Source organism: Alternaria atra (assembly GCF_907166805.1).
Source record: "Alternaria atra isolate CS162 genome assembly, contig: 29, whole genome shotgun sequence".
NCBI classification, from domain to species: Eukaryota; Fungi; Ascomycota; class Dothideomycetes; order Pleosporales; family Pleosporaceae; genus Alternaria; species Alternaria atra.
This window is the reverse complement of record NW_025091327.1, coordinates 2,598,480-2,617,460: the sequence shown is the minus strand read 5'-3', so window position 1 is coordinate 2,617,460 and position 18,981 is coordinate 2,598,480. Positions and strand designations below refer to the sequence as shown.

Below are 18,981 nucleotides of genomic sequence, written 5' to 3'. Positions count from 1 at the left end.
CCCATCCCTGTACCTACTGCTCTATTTAGGTGGTACAATTGGCAGCGTAACATAATTCACAGCCTTCTCGCTAAAATGCAAATGATTCCATCCCGCAAACTTCTCCTCACTCCTATCTTCAGGATGGTTGTGCTGAAAGATGCCACTACCTTGCGTATCACCGCTGCTAACCTCAAACACGATCTTGCCACCTTTCTCCACAACGACGTTTGTTGGCCAGACCTCTACATCTACAGCATAGACGTCGCCAGGTATGACGGGCTGGACATCGGTACTGAAGTAGTCTCTCCATGGCAGGTACTCTCGGTGTTTTGGGTGATCGGGATTGGTCTTGCGGAAGCTGACGCGCAACCAGCCTTTTGCGAGGGGTATAGGGTCACCCGCTGTACCGGTGTAGTAGACTTCTTTGCCTTCGGGTGAGATGTAGCGTAGGGTGAGGAATAGATCGATATCGGAGGGGGTAGCGCCTTTGGAGTGAGCCGAGAGTGAGACATTCAAGTGTGCGACGATGTGGCCAGTGATTTCTGTCTCCTCCTCGAATGGTGCAGTGGTAAACTGAAGAAGCTTGGGGTTGTCAAGAGTGCCAAGTGCCTCGTACGACAATTTCTGTGGCCGATTGTGAATGGGCTGGATCTGCGTAAGTGTTTGAGAAGGTGTGAGGTAGAACTTCGAATAACGGGTTCGTGCGATGGGCCACTCGTTCTCTGTTCGCCTCTCGTAAACCTTCTCTTTCTCGGCATCGTCGAAGCCTACATCGCCCTTGCGCAGGACCATGTCCACAGGAGGGAGCTTGCCCTTGACGGACCACCCAACTCTGTCGTCGCCCTTAAGGAAAGCATCGAGGAAGCTTCGTTGTATCTCAACTTCTTCCTTGTAGTAGAATGGCAGGTCGTGTCTTCCAGTGATCATCCGTAGGTACTTGAACTCAGATCCAGCATGTGCGTAACCTTCGATGTTACCACGAAGATGGAGCAAAATACCACCCCAATTGCCGACGGAGAGCAACGGTACTTCGATATCGCTCATATCGTACTCTTTGCTTGCATAGTATAGTTCGTCGCGAAACTTGAAACTGGCGGTATCGATCGTCTGATCTTGTCGGTTCTTCGCGCGTACTTCTTCTGAGAGGTTGCCGTCGACGGTGTCTGGTCCCCAGTTGCGCTCTGCACGGCCTGGGCGACCATATTGGTTGGTGATGACCTGACGGTTCCTTAAGTAACATTGGATTAGCTTTCGAAACATAACGAGGTATGCAGAAGACTTACCACCAGAAGTCGATGAACTTGTTGCTCAGAATGCCTCCATGGCGGCATCGGTCGCGATAGTAATCACTCATGCCCTCCCAAGGAATGACCGCAGCCAATCCCTTAGGTTTACGTGCTGCCACACGCCACTGGGATCCGGCATAGTAGCTGATACCAAGCAAGCCGACCTTTCCAGACGACCACGGTTGCTCAGCCGCCCACTCGACGACATCAAAGAAGGCCTCGCTTGTTCCTCGCGACATAGTGTCCAAGAAGCCTGGAGACTGGCCCAGGCCACGTTCGTCGGCGCGCACGATGATGTAGTCATGCTTCGTCCAAAAGCCAGGATCCGGTGTTTCCCATGCAGAATGGTCGGAATGGTGCTCTGGATTCACTTCTGAGTATGATTTGCCATGAAAGCTGGAGGCGTTAGTTGCTGCAGCGTGCGCTTCCGTTGTTGAACGTACTCCTTGTAATGAATATCTTTTCCGTAGGGTCCGTAAGTCACCAGTACTGGAAGCTTCGTTCCCTCCTTCGTAGACTTTGGCCGGTACACATTGCATCGGATGATACCCGCAGAGGATGTCTTTAGTGGCACTGCGACATTCTGCTCGAAAAGGTAGGGAAATGACGACTCGTCGATGGAGTAAGCGTCTTTTACTTCTAGCTGGTCAGACATCTTGTGTGTAGTACTGAGATTGCAAGAAACATACTCTCCCCATCATTTGGATATATACTACATGTTGCGACGCGTAGTGGGCTCCTTTGCCGACGACGCGCTGTTGACAAGGTGCGGCAGTGTTCGAGGGGCGCGTTCGGGATGTGGAGGTACCAGACTCTATTGGCGCGTTACCCAAGTAAGCCTTGGTAGCACGTAAGAACACGAAAGGACAACGAATACCGTTGTTTAGCTGGTAGTTAGACTTACAGTTTCGGGTTTTGGTATTGGTTATGGGCTCGTAACAGACTTGCACGATTTGTGGATTGAAACTGGGTATATCGGATTTTTGGTAGTGGAAGCAATATGTAGGAATATGATACGATTGAGAGCGATGCAACATCTATTCACAAGGATCTATACCGCTTATAAAATTTCTGGAAAATGTGATACGACTACGATGACGCTGGAACACCCTTCATGCTTCCGTAGTCCTCCTTCAAGACCTCACCGTCCACCTCGACTGGTTTACATTCTTGAAGAACATACATCATGCGTCCCCAAGATGTAGTGCTGGTGTTCCTCCAAGCGTGCATTGTACCCCTTTGAATCGCGACATCTCCTCTCTTCATCAACCTTGTCTCTCCCGAATCTAGTACCAGCTCCATCTCGCCCTCCAACACAACGCCATAATCCAGAGAGACTGTGCGATGCATTGGCGAGAAGTGACCAGGAGCCACATCGACGAACCGCAGAACCGTGCCTCCTGAAGCGACCAGACCTGGAGGCGACTCAAGGTAAGGCTTGTAAACCGCAAGATCGGCATCTTTGTTCAGATCGACGGGAAATCCTTTAGTAACGTATCCGAGCCGGAAGTCAGCGCCTGGAATATGGTCGACATTGAGTTCATCTTGGACGGCATCAGAGAAGATGGCTTTCTTGGTGGCAGGATCGTGGGTTGTGATGAAGCGATTGACTTTCGGGAGATCGTTTGTAATTTCGGGCTTGGACGCCATGATTAGAGGTAAATTGAAGATGTAACGAGGTAGTTGAAGGCGAAGATGTTAGGATTGTGGTAATCGATCAAGTTACTGGATGAAGCCTCAAAGTAGGTCCAAGAAGTTGATAGTCAAATCGTTCAGAGAAATGATACTCGTATCGAAGAACTCATCCGCAGTCTCCCGATGTGGAGGACATGTTCACAGACCCTGGATTCAGCATTTGCCGACATATGCTCGGTATGTCCCATGCGGGGCCTCGTACGAGAGACTAGTCAGATCACCTTTTCTGATATACCTAGGTAGCAGTAGATTCATGAATGGATGAGGGTCTGTGGTCTGCGATAAAGCTTGGAGAAGGGGACAGAGAAAGTGCTTGAGAGCGAAGATGACGGATATTGACCTTATCGATTAGGAGACACACCTGCCTACTTTCGTACTAGACTGAACGCGTGCCAGCGGCCGTCCTTTCGTGAGGTCTAAACAGGAGGGAATCAGCTGCATCAACTTCGACCGGATAACCATGGAACGCTCAGTCCCCACAATTGGTGTCCCAATCGATACTATGGCCGTGTCAACCTCCGGTTATAGTAGCTCACATGCGGCGATGGGATGTGGAGGAGCTGTATCCGAGACGAACATCCCCACCTACACACGCCGCCAGCTCTGCCAGTCGCAACTCTAGGTTCAGGTTAAGGCTGGTGACTATGGTCTGAAGTTTGGGTATTGCGAATTTATTACCGTTTACCGTCTCATGCTAACACGGCCATCAATACTCTGATACCAGCAAACCTCCCACTCACTACACAATGGCGGACACCTACGCTTCGCATTTCAGTGTAAACAACATCCCATATGGGATCGCCAGCTCTTCGACACGCCATGCACCACAGTGCGCGACACGAATTGGTGATGAGGTTATTTTCCTGGCAGAGCTCGCGGAGCATGAATCTCTCAAGAATATCCCGGCACCGTTATCTTCCATCTTCCGCGAACCCACATTGAACACATTCGCCGCGCTCGGAAAAGACGTGCAAACCCAAGTACGTTCCGCAATACAAGAAGAGTACAAGAACAAGACATATGCCAAATGCTCAGAAAACGTCAGTGGTGTTACCCTCCATATGCCAGTCCATGTTGGAGATTTCACAGACTACAGCGCTTCCGCGAACCACGTTCTCAATGCCGGGGAAGCAGTACTAGGAGTTCGTGCCTATCCTCCAGCTTTCAAAAAGTACCCAGTAGGCTATGCAGGTCGATCGAGTTCAATCACTGTGTCAGGAGCGTTCGTCACGAGACCCTTGGGTCAGTTCATCGAGGACTATACCGTTCCAGAGAAGAAGATCATCTTTGGGCCATCGCGGGGCTTGGATTATGAGATGGAAGTTGCTGCAGTAATCGGCACTCCTGTAGAACCTGGCACGTATCTGAACGCGAAGGACGCAGATGACCACATTTTTGGTCTAGTCTTACTGAACGACTGGAGCGCAAGAGACATTCAAGGCCTGGAAATGAACCCTCTAGGTCCCTTCAACGGCAAGAACTTTATGACTTCAATCACGCCTTGGGTCGTTACGCTAGAAGCATTAAAGCCTCACGAGATCTCAGCTCCACCTCGCATGGAGCCTGTAGCTTCTTTCATGGACGACTCCAAGAGCATCAACTACAACATCCAGCTGGAGGGTCAGATCATCCGAAACGGTAAACAAACCACGACTTGCAAGGTTGGCTTCGAAACGATGTATTGGACCTTTAGACATATGTTAGCGCACCATACTATTGGCGGCTGTGGACTCCGCACAGGAGATTTGATCGCCAGCGGTACAGTGTCCGGCGAACAGGAGCATGAACACGGATGTCTGCTTGAATTGACGAAGAACGGCAAGGCTCCAAGTACGTTGAGCGACGGATCCGAGTTACGCTACCTCAACGATGGGGACGAAGTGCGCTACATAGGTGTAGTTGGTGATGGAAGCGATGGAGTCGGATTTGGAGCATGTGTTGGCACCGTAAAGTCTGCCCGGAAAGTATAAGAGAATTTGAACCTGTTCCCAATGGCGATCGTCAAAAGTTTGGGCTGAGAAAGGGGTGAGACATAAGTGTTGTACAATTTGGGTGGGTTGACCAATGGTTCAGCTGCGCCCTAGTCATCAATTGGTCGGCAAGCGTGGTACGAATGCGACGGGCTGCATGTTACCACCAGAGAGATCATTGCATCGAGCTCTTCCAATAAATTTTCGGTCCTTTAGGCTTTGTACATTGGAGCCTAAATCTCTCTAGCGACGTGAATCCCAGCCTCGTGATATAGCCTCTTGCGCGTAGCCCTTGAGTTTCAACTTCCATTGCACTCCTTTACACTCTCGCATATCCCAATTTGAACTTGACGTGAGCGTTCCCTGACCTTGCACAATATCTCAATCGACCGGAAAACAAAAGGGGCTGTTCCATGTGTGCACAGCGGTCACAGCCTGATCGTTTGCAAGGTTGAGTCAGTTTTGGAGTCTGCATAGACTCAGGTACCTACCATCATGGCAGAGTAAGTACCCTGTCAGTAATTGATCTATGTCTTCGTGAATTGGTATGTCGCATTTCCGAATATCAGTGTTGATGTGTTGTTCAGGTTCTATCCAGCCGAGCTACCGGAGCGACCATCGAAACTCGCCTTTGGAAAACGTCTATCGAACAAGTTCAAGCTCCAAAACAGATCACGCAAGCAGTCGAGAAGCGCTTCTTCTTCTGTTACGCCTGATGTCGACTACCCCCAAAATGCAGCGCCAGATTCTTGCGCGCAAGAATCGCATGTCACTGATCATGTGCGCACGCGTCGGATTACGTCACAGCCTTCCCCTCAAGTACTTATAAAGGCTCGTCCAGAAACACCACAAAGCGATCTTGTGCAACCTAGACAGAGTTTCAGCCTTGTCTCGCTTGCGTTTCCCGAACCACACATCAAGTACCCAACCTCTTCGCACGCATCCTCAAACGACTCAGAGCTGGTGGAAGAACAATGCGACGTGCCCAGGTTGCACAGGAAAGGACCAACACAGCTCACAGTGAGGGATGCGCTTGTGGAGCGGTTCGAGAAGTTGCGGCTGCCGACTACCACGCATACACCGCTAGCACTTACCGGATTACCAGGGTCTCGAAGTACAACAAACTTCTCATTTCCTCCCCAATCTTCCAACTCAACCAAAGCCGCCAAATTAGCATGGAACAGCATGGTTGTCTCAACCCCCATTCTGCCCAGTTTTCGAGAGCAAATGTATCCACATACAAACCAGCCAGATGCAGACCATCGTCCCCAGGGCGAGAGTAGCACGGATCCCATAGTCATTGATGACGATAGTGACCATGGTGCGGCTGTTGGTCCCCATCGTCTAACAGGTAATTTTGAGAACACAAACTTCTTCCAGTCGGGCGGATTGTCACGTCAATCATTGAATCGACGACGAACCCGAAGAGACAGGTTCCTGCAAAAGAAGCCTGGTCGCCGAGATCAAAGTTCCAGCGTATCAAGTATCAACTCTGAAGGAAACCTAACACCCGATAGCTCGGAGAGTTCGGAGTCTGACCTTTCAGCTCATGTCTTGGATTCAATAGAAGCCACTATACGTGCGCGTGGACAAATGGCCCTTGATGTTGATCCAGACCGCAATGCTCAGGAAGAGCAAGACCGCCTGCTTGCCCAGCACCTACAGCAGCAAGAAGATGAGTTGTATTCGACAACTTCATCGCAGCTTGCGGAGATATCTAGATCCTTAGTACGCCAAGCGGCGTCTCTTGAGACTTTGTCTCGAAAGACTGGACTATTGGGTAGTCTACGGCAGGCTATTACTCACATTGGCACACGAGAGGATCCCATCAACCTGAATTCAGACTCAGACATCCCTGTAACGGCAGGTCCTGAGAGGGCGCGGATTCAAGACTATGTGGCGCTATATGGGGAGCCTATGGAGATTGATGGTGTGTCACCGTTCGGCGCGCCACGAAGTGCGAACATCTACACAGATGAGAGGATGCATTTACGAAGTCGTGATTGCGTTGTGTGCGGCGATAGCATTCATGTCATTGACCTGCCCTCACTCACCAACTGTGATCATCGACCGGAGACATGTGCAGACTGTTACTCGGGATGGATAACTGCACAGCTCCAAGGCAGTAGCTGGCGTGAAGCTAGATGTCCAGGGAACAATTGCAATGTCGGACTATCGTACCATGAAATCCAGCTATATGCGGACTCGGAGATCTTTCAGCAGTACGACACATTCATCGCCCGGGCAGCTTTCAGTGAAGATCGTAAGTCACGACACCATACACCCCGATAGGCTAGAGAGGTAAAAGCTAACGAGGACAGCTAACTTTCGATGGTGTCGGACCTGTGACTCTGGTCAGATACATATGAGCGGCGTCGAAGGCAACATTTTCACTTGTGTAGCATGCGGGCACAGAGTTTGCGTTGTCCACGAGAAGACATGGCATGAAGGCGAGACGTGCGATGAGTTCGAATACAGGTCCTCTGGCCGCAAAGAACGAGATCAGAAGGCGCAAGAGGAAGCGAGTCTAAAAGCTATCCGGAAGCTGACCAAGAAGTGCCCTGGCCGCAGATGCACATGGAATATCGAGAAGAACGATGGGTGTGACCATATGACATGTAAGTTCCACGTCCCTTGAAGCGAATCTTTTGCTGAAGATCGTAGGTACGAAATGTGGACATGAGTTTTGCTGGAGCTGCCTTTGTAATTACAACAGCATCAGGCGAGTGGGCAATTCAGCTCATGCGACAACATGCAAATATCATACAGCGCGGCTCGTGTAGTCCTGGATGGTAGGGGACATTGCCATGGTGAACTTCGTGCTTGCACTCTGAGCGCATGGTGTGCCTGAAGAAAGATAGCATACGTGCAGTAATGTTGATATATTTGTACATGCTTGGTCACCACCTTGGCCTAGGATTCATGTTGAGACTTTGACGGTATACGGTGTATACGCTGTATAATTACACCGCGATTACAGCGGCGCCCCTTGTTGATGTCACGGATACGGAGACAGCGCACTCCGATTGGTGCGCATTCCCCTTAGCCTGTAGCGACTCCGAAATTTGTACCACTTGTCAACAAACACGAGGACTTCACGTCCGCATTTTGTGCCATTGGTCATTTTCGCTTTGTGCTTAGCCTTCATGATCGTGCTGTGACGGCATCTGTACCTTTTCTCAGCTTTTCTACTCCATATTCCTCACCGCCCAGGCTTCACTTTTTTTCTAGTCTGAACCCCTTTACACCACGCATCGCCACAGCCGCATCTACAGCAACCATGTCCAAGCGAGTGACGCGGTCGCAGGCCGGAAAGACGCCTCAGTGAGTGGACTCCAAGTTGCATATGTGTACTGTACAAACGTATGCATTAGTTGCTGACATGCATAATGCAGGAAGCCCGACCGTCCCGGCTTCGTTGAGACCCCCGGACGCAGAAAGTCGCAACGTAAATCTCTCACATCTGATGTTGACGGCGGATACGAATCGACGCCTGAGCCAGAGAACTTTTTGAAGCCTTTTAAGTCTAATGAGGGCGACGTGAGACAAGAGGCCGAGCAGAAGAGCAATGGATATGCCAATGGGAACGGACACGCGAATGGGCACACGAACGGCTACGCAAATGGACATACGAAGAGTGAAAAGGAGATTGTCGAGCTGGACTACAAGATGGAGACCGAAAAGTTCTTTTCCCCAAAGGATAAATCTGGCCTACATGAGTTCGGAGGCGCGATTGGCATGGGCAGTATGATGATCTGCTTCCCAGCGCTCATGTACTACATGTGGATTGGAGCCACCTTCTACGACGGCAAATTCCCTACACCGACCGAGGGCCAGAGCTACGGAGAGTTCTTTGGACACATGTGGTATCTTGTAAAGACGGAAGCGTACCCAAACAACCACGCTTGGCAGATTTACTGGTTCTTCGGACTTATGCAGATGGCCTTTTACATGTTCATGCCGGGTGTCTACCGCAAGGGCAAGGCGCTTCCTCACCTTGGTGGAAAGCAGTTGGACTACTACTGCTCGGCTATGTGGTCTTTCTACTCCAGTATTGTCATCATGTTGACTCTCCATTTCACTGGCGTCTTCAAGCTGTACACTTTAATCGACGAGTTCGGCCACATCATGAGTGTAGCCATTCTCTCAGGCTTCCTCTGCTCGACTATTGCATTTGTCTCAGCTCGTGTCCGCGGCGCTACCGTCCGGATGACCGACAACCCTGTTGTCGACTTCTTCCTTGGTTCGGAGCTCAACCCTAGACTTTTCGGTATTCTGGACTTCAAGATGTTCCTCGAGGTCCGCATCCCATGGTTCATCCTCTTCTTCCTCTCTCTCGGCACCTGCTTGAAGCAGTATGAGCAATACGGCTATGTGTCCCTAGAAGCCATCTTCCTGCTCTTCGCACACTACCTGTACGCCGGCGCTTGTGCAAAGGGCGAGCACCTTATCATCACAACATGGGATATGTACTACGAAAAACTTGGGTTCATGCTCATCTTCTGGAACATGGCTGGTGTACCCCTGTCGTACTGCCACTGCACTCTGTTCATTGCTAACCACCACCCCTCCGAGTACCAACTCCCGACCTGGTTTACCGCCCTCCTCACCCTCGCCTACCTTTACGCTTACTACATCTGGGACACGACCAACTCGCAAAAGAACCAGTTCCGTCAAGAAGAACGCGGTGTCGTCGATGAACGTACTACCTTCCCCTACTTCAAATATGGACGCATCGCCAACCCAAAGACCATCCAGACGTCCCACGGAAACAAGATCCTGGCTGACGGTTGGTACGGCAAAGCGCGTAAGATTCATTACACATGCGATTTTTTCTTCGCAGTCAGCTGGGGTCTCATCACCGGGTTCAAGAGCCCGTTCCCATGGTTTTACTCCGTGTTCTTTGCGGGTATGATTATCCATAGGGCGCTAAGGGATATTGAGAAATGCAGGGAGAAGTATGGCGAGGCGTGGAAAGAGTATGAGAGGCAGGTGCCTTATCTGTTCATCCCGGTAAGTCCAGCAGTTTTCATCTTCAGTGAACTTTTGCTAACATACTCGCAGTACGTCTTTTAAGTCTACATTGGGCTGGCGCCCTTTTGAACTTTAACCCTCATCCGTCGCTTTGATCTTTTATGATCTACCAAGTCTTTGGACACCTTTAGCTCGACGGACTATTTTGTAGTATACTATACCATTCTTCTCGCAATCCGGGAGTCGTGGCTAGGATGGATTGGCATATAATGGTTGTAATGGCAGTAATAGCAGTAGTAATGTATGATGTACCAAGACTTCGCACAACAGTAACTGTGAAGCGCCATGTACGCCCACGGCGGAGATTGCGAACCCCTGCACGAGCGCCAAGCCTTGCGTCAGCGGCCCAAAAGTTTGGACCCTCATCTTTCGTATTCGCAAAGTGTCCTCCTACACCACACCACAGATCAAACACCACGACCACCACGACCGCCCATCATGGACGCCCTCAAATCCGCCATCCAACCCATAACCCACAACCTCCCACAACCCATCGCCGACGTCGGCATCTCCCTCCTCGGCCCCGCCTGCTACAAAACCCTCATCTACAACGTTGACCTAACCGCAACCGAATGCGTCAAGCTCGCCATTTCCAAAGGCCTCGGCATCGGCATCATTGGCGCCTCCTCCATTGTCAAGATTCCGCAACTGCTCAAGCTGCTCAACAGCCAGTCTGCAGAGGGTCTCTCGTTCCTCTCGTACCTACTCGAATCGTCTTCGTACCTTATCAGCTTGGCGTATAATGTGCGCCATGGATTCCCGTTTAGCACGTATGGTGAGACGGCTTTGATTCTTGTGCAGAACATTGCTATTGCGAGTTTGGTGCTCAAGTACAGTGGACGCGGTGTTGGTGTTGCGGGGTGGGTTGGTGGATTGGCTGTCGCGGGTGCGGCCTTGTTCAACGACCAGTGGATTGACACGGAGAAGTTGAGTTTGTTGCAGGCTACGGCTGGTGTACTGGGTGTGGCGAGTAAGGTGCCGCAGATTCTGACCGTGTGGAGTGAGGGTGGAACCGGCCAGTTGAGCGCTTTTGCTGTAAGTTCTTGATGGTCGTATTGTGATGGTGAGATTGTTTGTGTGCTAATGTTGTTGTTTTCCGCAGGTTGTCAACTACCTCCTTGGTTCCCTCTCCCGTATCTTCACTACCCTCCAGGAAGTCGACGATCCGCTTATTCTCTACGGCTTCATTGCTGGTTTCGTCCTCAACGCTATCCTCTTCCTCCAGGTCGTATACTATTGGAATGCGCCGGCGTCCAAAAAGACAGAGTCAAAGAAGTTGGCGGAGCCGATCGCTGCGGACAGGAAGGAAATGGCGCGTGCCGTTTCGAGCGGAGCGACGCCTTCCTATGCGAACGCTGCGGGCAAGAGTCCGAGCACAAGACGCAGGGGATAGACTTATCTGTCTTTTTTCCCCGGCTGTTGGTCGTTTTGGATGTTAGTAATTGTAATACGCATTTGACTTGTAACTCCATGAAGATGCTTGGGTGAAGATTACACGTATATTTAGTACACTAACATGCTAACTTATGCTCAGTCGCATGTTTTTAGGAAAGAGAATCTGTTCAACATTGATATCACAAACAGCATTTTCCTTGTCATTTCATATCTGCTGAGGTGTAGTGCCTGCAGCGTGTGGCGGAGGCATTGGTGGGGCCTCTCTCCTGTCAGCCAAATCCCCCGTTGGTGACATCATAGCCTGTTGATTCGGTATGATGGTATTGACTGGAGGCGGAGGTGTAGGTACAGGCGAGATGCCCGCTGGTGGATGGTATCCCGTATCCGTCAACCTTCCGTTTACTGGATTGTAGACACCAGCCCTTGACTGCAACTCGTAGTTGTCATCGTCTTCCGATGACGAATAGTCGTAAGTGTCCATTTGACGTTGGCGCGCAACATCAACCGCAAAAGGATTTGTAGCCGGCAACTGGTTCTGGTACGTGTGCACTTTCGAGGTCATGGTAGATCCCATTGTGCCGGTTCGGTAGTTGCTCGATGCAGCTGTGTCGCTCCGATCGACGCCATACTGCGACCCTGATTCCTGGCGTCTACGTTGCGAGTTGTGAATTTGTTGGCGGAAGACGTTGCCTGTTTGTTCGCCGCTACCTTCAGGCACTGCAGTTGTAGATGAATAGCCAGACGCTTCTCCACGTTCCACATCGACCGGTTTGTCTATGCGCTGTAGCGGTTGGACATCCTCGTCGACCATAATTGTGGGCTGTGGGGGTGCGCGTGATGCTTTGCCCCAGGCTCGAATCGGGTATGCGCGGCCTTTGCGCCAGGTCTCGGAGACGGGAGGGAAGTATTGGCGGTAGGAGCCCCAGGCTACGAGTATACCGAGTAGGGCGCCAGAGAGGACGTCAAATGGGTGGTGGCGGGCATCCATGATACGTGTGCCTGTGATCAGAGCGGCTCCAAGAGCAGGAACCATGACAAAGAAGCTCCTCCAGACCTCACCCTTTGCATCCAGAACGTGTAGCTTGCCGGCAAGGTAGATGGAGAGATAGAAGAGACCGGCGAAGGAAACTAGAGGGCGTTAGTGGATTCCTTAGGTAGGAGAAGGTATCGCATACCGCTGCTGTGTCCAGAGGGAAAGCTCTTGAAGCCATCCTGTAGAATATAGTTGTCGGTCTGCGTGCAAATGTCGATGGTCTGGAGTGCGTAGAGGGCTTTGTTGACCTTGGTTTCGTCTACCAAGCAGCGGCTGATGAGATCCGGTCGCGGCTTGCCAATGGCATTCTTCAACGCTCCTGTGATGGTGAAAGCGGCGCCGATGCTCAAGCCAAGGCCCAGTATACCGCAGTTCAACTCCCAGAGCCGATCCTTAAACCTGTATCTTCCCGCAAGGCGCTTGATGCCAGGCCCGCGCGCGGGCATCGTCGTCTGGTGTGAGAAGAGACCGTCGATGACCATTGTGTATAGTGCGATAATCGCAGCGGGTGCGAGAATAACGTAGACGCATAGCCAGGGGACAGGCACGCGCTCATGTTCGGCGAAAGGATAGTGGAGGGTGTAGTTTTCGAGGGCAAAATGCTGGTGGAAGGGCGGGATTTTGTCGACGATAGCGAAGGTTATCATGAGAATACTATGGCCTTGTTAGTCGAGCTGGGAAAGAGGTCGTGTGACCGGAAGGGACGGCCTTGCAGTATGATGAGATAGTCGCCAATATATCTGCCCTAGTTAGTCTTTACTACTCTTCTGCGTGAGTACATGTACGCACGAAAAGATGACCTTCTTGGGGAGGCGCTTCTTCGAGAAGGGAAGGCGCTCAGGGAGCTGCTTCGACGTCCAGTCGTCCATGATGCGCTACAGGACCCAGCCAGTCGCGGATTATCCTAACTCTTTGAAGCCAATTGTACACGAGTGATATTTTTTTTTGGCCTTGCTGTTGTACTACAGAATACGGGGGGTGGGTGTTTTCGGGGGTCCGTAAGTCCGTATCGACGGCACCAAACATGCGACCCTCCTGGGGAGATGCCAAGGGCGGAAAGGAGAAGTGAAAGTGAATGCAGAGTCAGCGAGAATATAAAGGACAGTCGGTTTGTCAGAATGGAGTCGTGTTTGCCCGGGGTCAGCAACGCCGTGGGTGAAGATGTCTAGAAGTGTATTGGGCCGACCATGCAGGGCGTCGCCGTGCTCAGCTTGTGGCTGTGAAGATTGAGCTGACGCGCTCCCTGACTTGGCTCTCTCCACAGCAGGTCCGCTAGCCGCCTCGAGATCAGCGCCAATTACATGTCGGCCTTGGTACACGGAGCATTATTTCACGTCGCGATAAGGTTGGTGTGGTCTGCACGCAGCAAGGTCTAGTACTGCGGCCGTATGCACGGCAGGACAAGGCATCCGAACCGAGCTGTTACAAGTAAATACGACATGGCAACAATGGGCCTGTTCCATGTGGCGCATCCAGCGGAAGCGACGATCGGGCCCAGCTTAGCGCCATGGCGATCAGCTTATTTTGTCACCGCCTCAGGGTCATACCCTCTACATCTATTCCTGTATCGCCATGTTTTCCTTATTCGCCGGCGAGAAGCCTCAGCCCAAGGCTGCCGAGGTTGCCATCCAGAGGATCTCAAACATTTCTGCCACCCAATTGTCCCGCTTCGAACGTCTCCCCAAGGTCCAACGCTATGCCATCATAGGTGCAGCATCTGTTGGTGGAGTATCTCTTCTCTGGGCTTTGACTCGATCTTCAAAGTCTGCCAGACGGCCTCCGATTCCTTCTCCCAGAGACTCGCTGCTTCCGGACCTGTCTCCTGAGGATGCTGCAGACCTTCCCTACCATCCAGCTGCGTTGCCTGGAGCCCGGGATGTCGACTCTCCATGGGGTACTATCCGCGTGTATGAATTCGGCCCACGAGATGGAGAAAAAGTTTTACTCATCCACGGAATCTCGACACCGTCAATTGCCTTGACTGACTTGGCACACAAGTTGGTTGGCAGGGGACGACGTGTCATGCTTTTTGGTGGGTCCTCCTTGCTGTCACTTCTAGTCTTTGCCACAACACCTTTCCTTTGGTGGTTTCAAAGCCATGAAACGCAACACAACCTCGGATTGGACGTTTGGAAAATGCTTTTTCTATACGGTTTCCATGATCGTCACAACTGCATACCCGACGTTGAACCGGGCGTAAAACCGTGTCATGGTCTTCTCTACCTTACCCGTTTCGGCAAGGGGCCCGCCAGCCCTACCCAACGGTGAACCACGTGCACTGCAGATGCTATTCTAGATATCCATCTCTACGCGGTGATGCTATTCTACAAAAACAACAATACTAACAACACCCACAGACCTCTTCGGTCGCGGCTACTCCGATGGCCCGTCCCCAGACACAACCAACTATGACTCGAGCCTCTATACCACTCAAATCCTGCTCGCTCTCCAATCGTCGCCCATTCATTGGTCAACCTTTACCATAGTCGGCTACTCTCTCGGCGGTGCTATCGCCGCAGACTTTACGTCCTACTTCCCCTCGCTAGTCCGAGGCCTTGTACTTGTAGCTCCCGGTGGTCTTGTCCGCAAATCACACATGTCCATCTCTAGCAAAATGCTATACCACAGCTCGTGGATGCCAGAGTGGATGGTTGGCAAGCTCGTTGCAAGCAGACTATGGACCGGAGCCAAGGTTGTAGAGAGCGATCCCGAGGCGGTAGAGAACGCAGAAACGACTACGACGGCGAGCGAGGGAGACAAGACGTATGTAAGCAGCAACCACATGCTTTTGCCCGGTAACCCACATTCAACCGTTTCGTCGGTCGTGGATTGGCAAATTCAAAATCACAAGGGTTTCGTGCCAGCCTTCATATCGACCATCCGCCACGCGCCGATTTACAACCAGCACGACCGCTGGAGCGTTATCCGCGAAAACATTGAGAACCGTGCCGGCCCGTTGAAGGAAGTCTGGCTCATACTCGGCGAGACAGACCCCATTATCAATGCCGATGAAATCACCGAGGATGCAAGGGCTGTGCTCGGTGAGGAAAATGTTAGGGTCAAGGTGCTGGACGGCGTAGGTCATGAAGTCGCCATCGAACGCGCAGACGATGTTGTCCGGGCTGTAAGACGGGTTGGTACCAAGAGCGAGGAGGTCAGAGAGGTCAGGGAGGAGGAGAGTAAGCCCGAGCCAGTCGAGAGGCCCGAGAGGCCCGAGAAGCCCGAGAAGCCCGCGAAGGCAGAAAAGAGTGAAAAGAGCGACAAGAAAGAGAAGAAGAGTTCAAGTCGGAGGAAGCACGGAGGCTCGCACGCCAGCTCCAGCACGAAGTAGGGTTGATGAAGATATGACGGAAATGCGTCACGAAGAACCAGAGAATGTACAAGAACATATAACAAGAATAACAACAACATAACGCTTTGATGCATTATGAGCAAATCATAAATGCTTATTCAACATCTACGACTTGAAATCCTATTCTCAAGCTCCTATTCTCAAGTATTTACACGAAAAGTAACCACATCAATCTATCCACTCCAAACGGCCGGTCCAGGCGGGGTGTAACTCGTAGGAACAGGGTAGTAAATGTTCAGTTGAATGCCCTTATCATCCGCCTTATAAGCCCCTGGGAAAGCAACCTTGGGTCCCGGTGTTCCACTGCCTCCATTCTCAACCTTCAACTGCGCACACGAGATGTAGAATTGCGCGCCGCCGATCGCCGAAGCAGAGTGTAGCGCGATGTGCTCGACGCGCATGAGGTATTCGCCTGAAGGAAGAGATTTGGGGAGAGGGACTGAGACTTCTTGTTTACCTAGATACAGAACGCATTAGCAAGGATGTTCTGGGGTGGCGATGACGACGAGATGAAAGAGGGAGAGAGAGAGAGAGGAGAAGAACATACCACTTGAAGGCCAGCTCATCTGTCCACCAGAGAAAGTAGCACCTTGACTGTAGATCTTGAACCACACATCACCGCTTCCATCCCAGTCCGCGGCCGTCTTGCCCTCTGGCACTTTCGCGAGGTAGAATTGCAGTGGTCCTGGGTGCGAAATACTGGATACGGCTGTGAAGCCGACGGAATCTCCGGCGTTGACGGTGTAGGTTTTTGATCCTGTGCCAGGGGAGAGCTCGTAGCAGCGGATGGCGTTGGCTGTTACGTCGGTTGTAGGGCCTAGTAGGAGTGTTAGATCGATGAAGCAATGCGAGCAAGTGAAGAGAGATGTTACATACCGTTGGATTGGTAGTTGGCCGTCTTGCGGACATAACTCCATTGACCGGTCTTCTGCCCTTTGACAGTGAGCTCGGGGAAGGTGTAGTGGGCACTGGCTGTGCTGGCGACAGCGAGGAGGGCGATGATTATGGACTTCATGTTGACAACTATCGAGTTCTGCTACTATGAAGAGGATGTGATGGATGTCCTGATGAGTACCTTACAAAGTACTCAAACCTCCCCTATATATACAACCATCGCGACGGCTTGATGTACCCGTCACGCACCCAGGTTTTCCTATATTACAGTACTATGCGCCCCCCATCCTCTACTGTGTGGTACTTCATTTTCGCTGACGCCTCGCGCACGCGATGGTCGAGTGTATTCCTCCCGCCGGGTAAAAGAATGGTTGGCGCTGGGCGCACTGCCGAACCTGCATGTTGAAACGCTGGACCTAGTACAATTAATTCATGAGAAACATATTGGTGTTTAGATGAGATGAGTGTCGTGAAGAAGTGGTGATTGGCTAGCAACCATCATGCCCTGTCCGGTAGTCGAAACACATGACCCGGGTATATTGCGATACCATGACTATAACCGATCTCTATGCCGCGTGCCGTAAGATGTTGTGCTCATGCTTCGGAAATAATACCTTCCAGAAAGTATCAGAGATGTTTTAGTCGAACTATCAGTAGGCGTGCATCGCTGGCGGTCATCTTGCTGCGCTCGTCACTCGAGCTTTTGCCGCTAACCTCAATCGGCTCGGCTAGCAAGACTGCCCAGGCGGTTCACAGCCGTGCATCACCCTCTCTGCACTCTACACTAGCACTGAAATTGCTTCGATGTCAGAAGTCGCGTTGCCTTCTTGCGCTCCGGAGCTGGTCTTGACCGCTTAGCGAAGAGCAATGTCATTTTTGTTATAAAAGACAGCTTGACATTTACGCGTAACGCAAACTGCACCCTCAGCCTCGCCTTCAGCATTCTCGGAGAATAGTAACAGATTTTCTTTACCCTTTATCCACTCACTCAGCAAAGGGGGTTGACAGCACGATACCTTTGATGTATCAGTTCTTCCTACGGGTTCATCCACCTGTGCTTTTTTGATCTCCCACCAGTATCGCTGTGTCCAAACAGGAAATTTTATAGCTCCGAGCGGACCGATCAATTGGGACTTTCTTACCATGGCAAATCTGCCGTCGGCCGATCTGTCGAAGTCTTTAAGGGCAAGAAATTCTAGAAGGAGTGTATGTTCTGGGTAATTGTTAAAGTTCGCGGATTCCTCAATGATCATATTGATCGTCTTGTCTATCGCCTGCCTTATTTCGATATGATTGTTGTCATTCTAATAAGTTATGTGTGTATTTGGTATCTTCACAGCGTGTGGCGCGAGGTCGAACACAAGGCCGTCCTCAGTCTTGTAGGAGCCGTTGTCTTCGATCTTGCTGGAGACGGAGTCGACCCACCTCCATCTCGGCCTGCCTCCAAGGGGCTCTTTTCGTGGCAGTTTGTAGAAGTATTCTATGGCGTGTACATCACAGATTCCAACAGTAGGCTTGTTTGTGGCTTGGTTCTCGATAGCAATAGCGTCAAGTGTTGGACCAACCATATCAGGAACGTGAGGTTGATCGACTATGTGGATAAGAACTTGAGGAGTAGGCATCTTTACTATAGAGAGAACAATCTGGCACCAGAGTGCAATGTGATGATGGCTGAGATAAGTAGGGAGGCGTGTCAATAATTATAGAGGTGCATATGCATGAATACTTTATGGCAATCGTTTGTCGCGAGCATGCAGCAGCTCATGTGTCATTAGCAAAGCTTACTTTCAAGTGGTTCTATCTGCATTCCTTCGCGCTCAAGTTCAATCAGATGAAGCGGCCACACCAGGATAGAGGTGAAAGGCTCGCTCATCGGGTGAAGGGAATAGATCTTCGAGATTACCTGCGTAGCGTCCCGCAGGTCTAACCGACCACTGATACGACAATCTTCACAGAGCCTTCCGGCCCTACTCTACGACGGCAGTAGTATCTTGACGTCGGATTGTGGAGGGCCCAAGCACGGACATTGTGTTGCGATGAAGCGCGGCCGTCGGGAGAACTCGGACAGTTGGGCAATCCCGAGCGAGGAGATGCACCGAAGAGCGAACACCACTAGCACCGGCTGGAAAATGAAAGTAGAATTTTGTTTGACATAGTAGATCGATACTGATTCTGATGATATTGGTATAGTACAAAGTCGTAGCCCACTGTGGGGTCTGTTGTTGAACGCTATGGAACGCCGAATGCTATGATAAATGCGGAATACATGTTTCTTCCATGTCACTTCTCGAGGTACACGAAGCAGTGACACTTTGCTTTGGTGTCAGTGCCTGCTCGCGG

At 51.2% G+C, this 18,981-nt stretch overlaps 9 protein-coding genes across 9 annotated transcripts; 4 read left to right on the top strand and 5 right to left on the bottom strand.

Annotated features, from left to right (window-relative positions):
- Positions 1-21: 21 nt before the first annotated feature.
- Positions 22-1,923, bottom strand: ALTATR162_LOCUS9201 (uncharacterized protein; the record flags this gene model as incomplete). The annotated part of the gene is made up of 3 exons (XM_043316834.1): positions 22-1,210; positions 1,266-1,664; positions 1,712-1,923. 3 exons carry the CDS (start codon positions 1,921-1,923, stop codon positions 22-24), a joined length of 1,800 nt encoding a protein of 599 aa, XP_043172769.1.
- A 434-nt stretch (positions 1,924-2,357) lies between these two features.
- On the bottom strand, positions 2,358-2,918 carry ALTATR162_LOCUS9200 (uncharacterized protein; the record flags this gene model as incomplete). Its single annotated transcript, XM_043316833.1, has 1 exon — positions 2,358-2,918. The coding sequence occupies one exon, from the start codon at positions 2,916-2,918 to the stop codon at positions 2,358-2,360; it is 561 nt and encodes a 186-aa protein (XP_043172768.1).
- A 791-nt stretch (positions 2,919-3,709) lies between these two features.
- ALTATR162_LOCUS9199 (uncharacterized protein) lies at positions 3,710-4,933 on the top strand (the record flags this gene model as incomplete). Its single annotated transcript, XM_043316832.1, has 1 exon — positions 3,710-4,933. One exon carries the CDS (start codon positions 3,710-3,712, stop codon positions 4,931-4,933), a length of 1,224 nt encoding a protein of 407 aa, XP_043172767.1.
- Positions 4,934-5,428: 495 nt separating this feature from the next.
- On the top strand, positions 5,429-10,009 carry ALTATR162_LOCUS9198 (uncharacterized protein; the record flags this gene model as incomplete). The annotated part of the gene is made up of 5 exons (XM_043316831.1): positions 5,429-5,436; positions 5,521-7,196; positions 7,255-7,534; positions 8,329-9,946; positions 9,998-10,009. 5 exons carry the CDS (start codon positions 5,429-5,431, stop codon positions 10,007-10,009), a joined length of 3,594 nt encoding a protein of 1,197 aa, XP_043172766.1.
- A 396-nt stretch (positions 10,010-10,405) lies between these two features.
- Positions 10,406-11,360, top strand: ALTATR162_LOCUS9197 (uncharacterized protein; the record flags this gene model as incomplete). Its single annotated transcript, XM_043316830.1, has 2 exons — positions 10,406-11,002; positions 11,070-11,360. 2 exons carry the CDS (start codon positions 10,406-10,408, stop codon positions 11,358-11,360), a joined length of 888 nt encoding a protein of 295 aa, XP_043172765.1.
- A 207-nt stretch (positions 11,361-11,567) lies between these two features.
- ALTATR162_LOCUS9196 (uncharacterized protein) lies at positions 11,568-13,264 on the bottom strand (the record flags this gene model as incomplete). The annotated part of the gene is made up of 4 exons (XM_043316829.1): positions 11,568-12,490; positions 12,538-13,049; positions 13,091-13,135; positions 13,185-13,264. 4 exons carry the CDS (start codon positions 13,262-13,264, stop codon positions 11,568-11,570), a joined length of 1,560 nt encoding a protein of 519 aa, XP_043172764.1.
- Positions 13,265-13,967: 703 nt separating this feature from the next.
- ALTATR162_LOCUS9195 (uncharacterized protein) lies at positions 13,968-15,726 on the top strand (the record flags this gene model as incomplete). Its single annotated transcript, XM_043316828.1, has 2 exons — positions 13,968-14,427; positions 14,753-15,726. 2 exons carry the CDS (start codon positions 13,968-13,970, stop codon positions 15,724-15,726), a joined length of 1,434 nt encoding a protein of 477 aa, XP_043172763.1.
- A 194-nt stretch (positions 15,727-15,920) lies between these two features.
- ALTATR162_LOCUS9194 (uncharacterized protein) lies at positions 15,921-16,762 on the bottom strand (the record flags this gene model as incomplete). The annotated part of the gene is made up of 3 exons (XM_043316827.1): positions 15,921-16,204; positions 16,295-16,564; positions 16,624-16,762. 3 exons carry the CDS (start codon positions 16,760-16,762, stop codon positions 15,921-15,923), a joined length of 693 nt encoding a protein of 230 aa, XP_043172762.1.
- A 1,183-nt stretch (positions 16,763-17,945) lies between these two features.
- Positions 17,946-18,263, bottom strand: ALTATR162_LOCUS9193 (uncharacterized protein; the record flags this gene model as incomplete). The annotated part of the gene is made up of 1 exon (XM_043316826.1): positions 17,946-18,263. The coding sequence occupies one exon, from the start codon at positions 18,261-18,263 to the stop codon at positions 17,946-17,948; it is 318 nt and encodes a 105-aa protein (XP_043172761.1).
- Between the last annotated feature and the right edge of the window lie 718 nt (positions 18,264-18,981).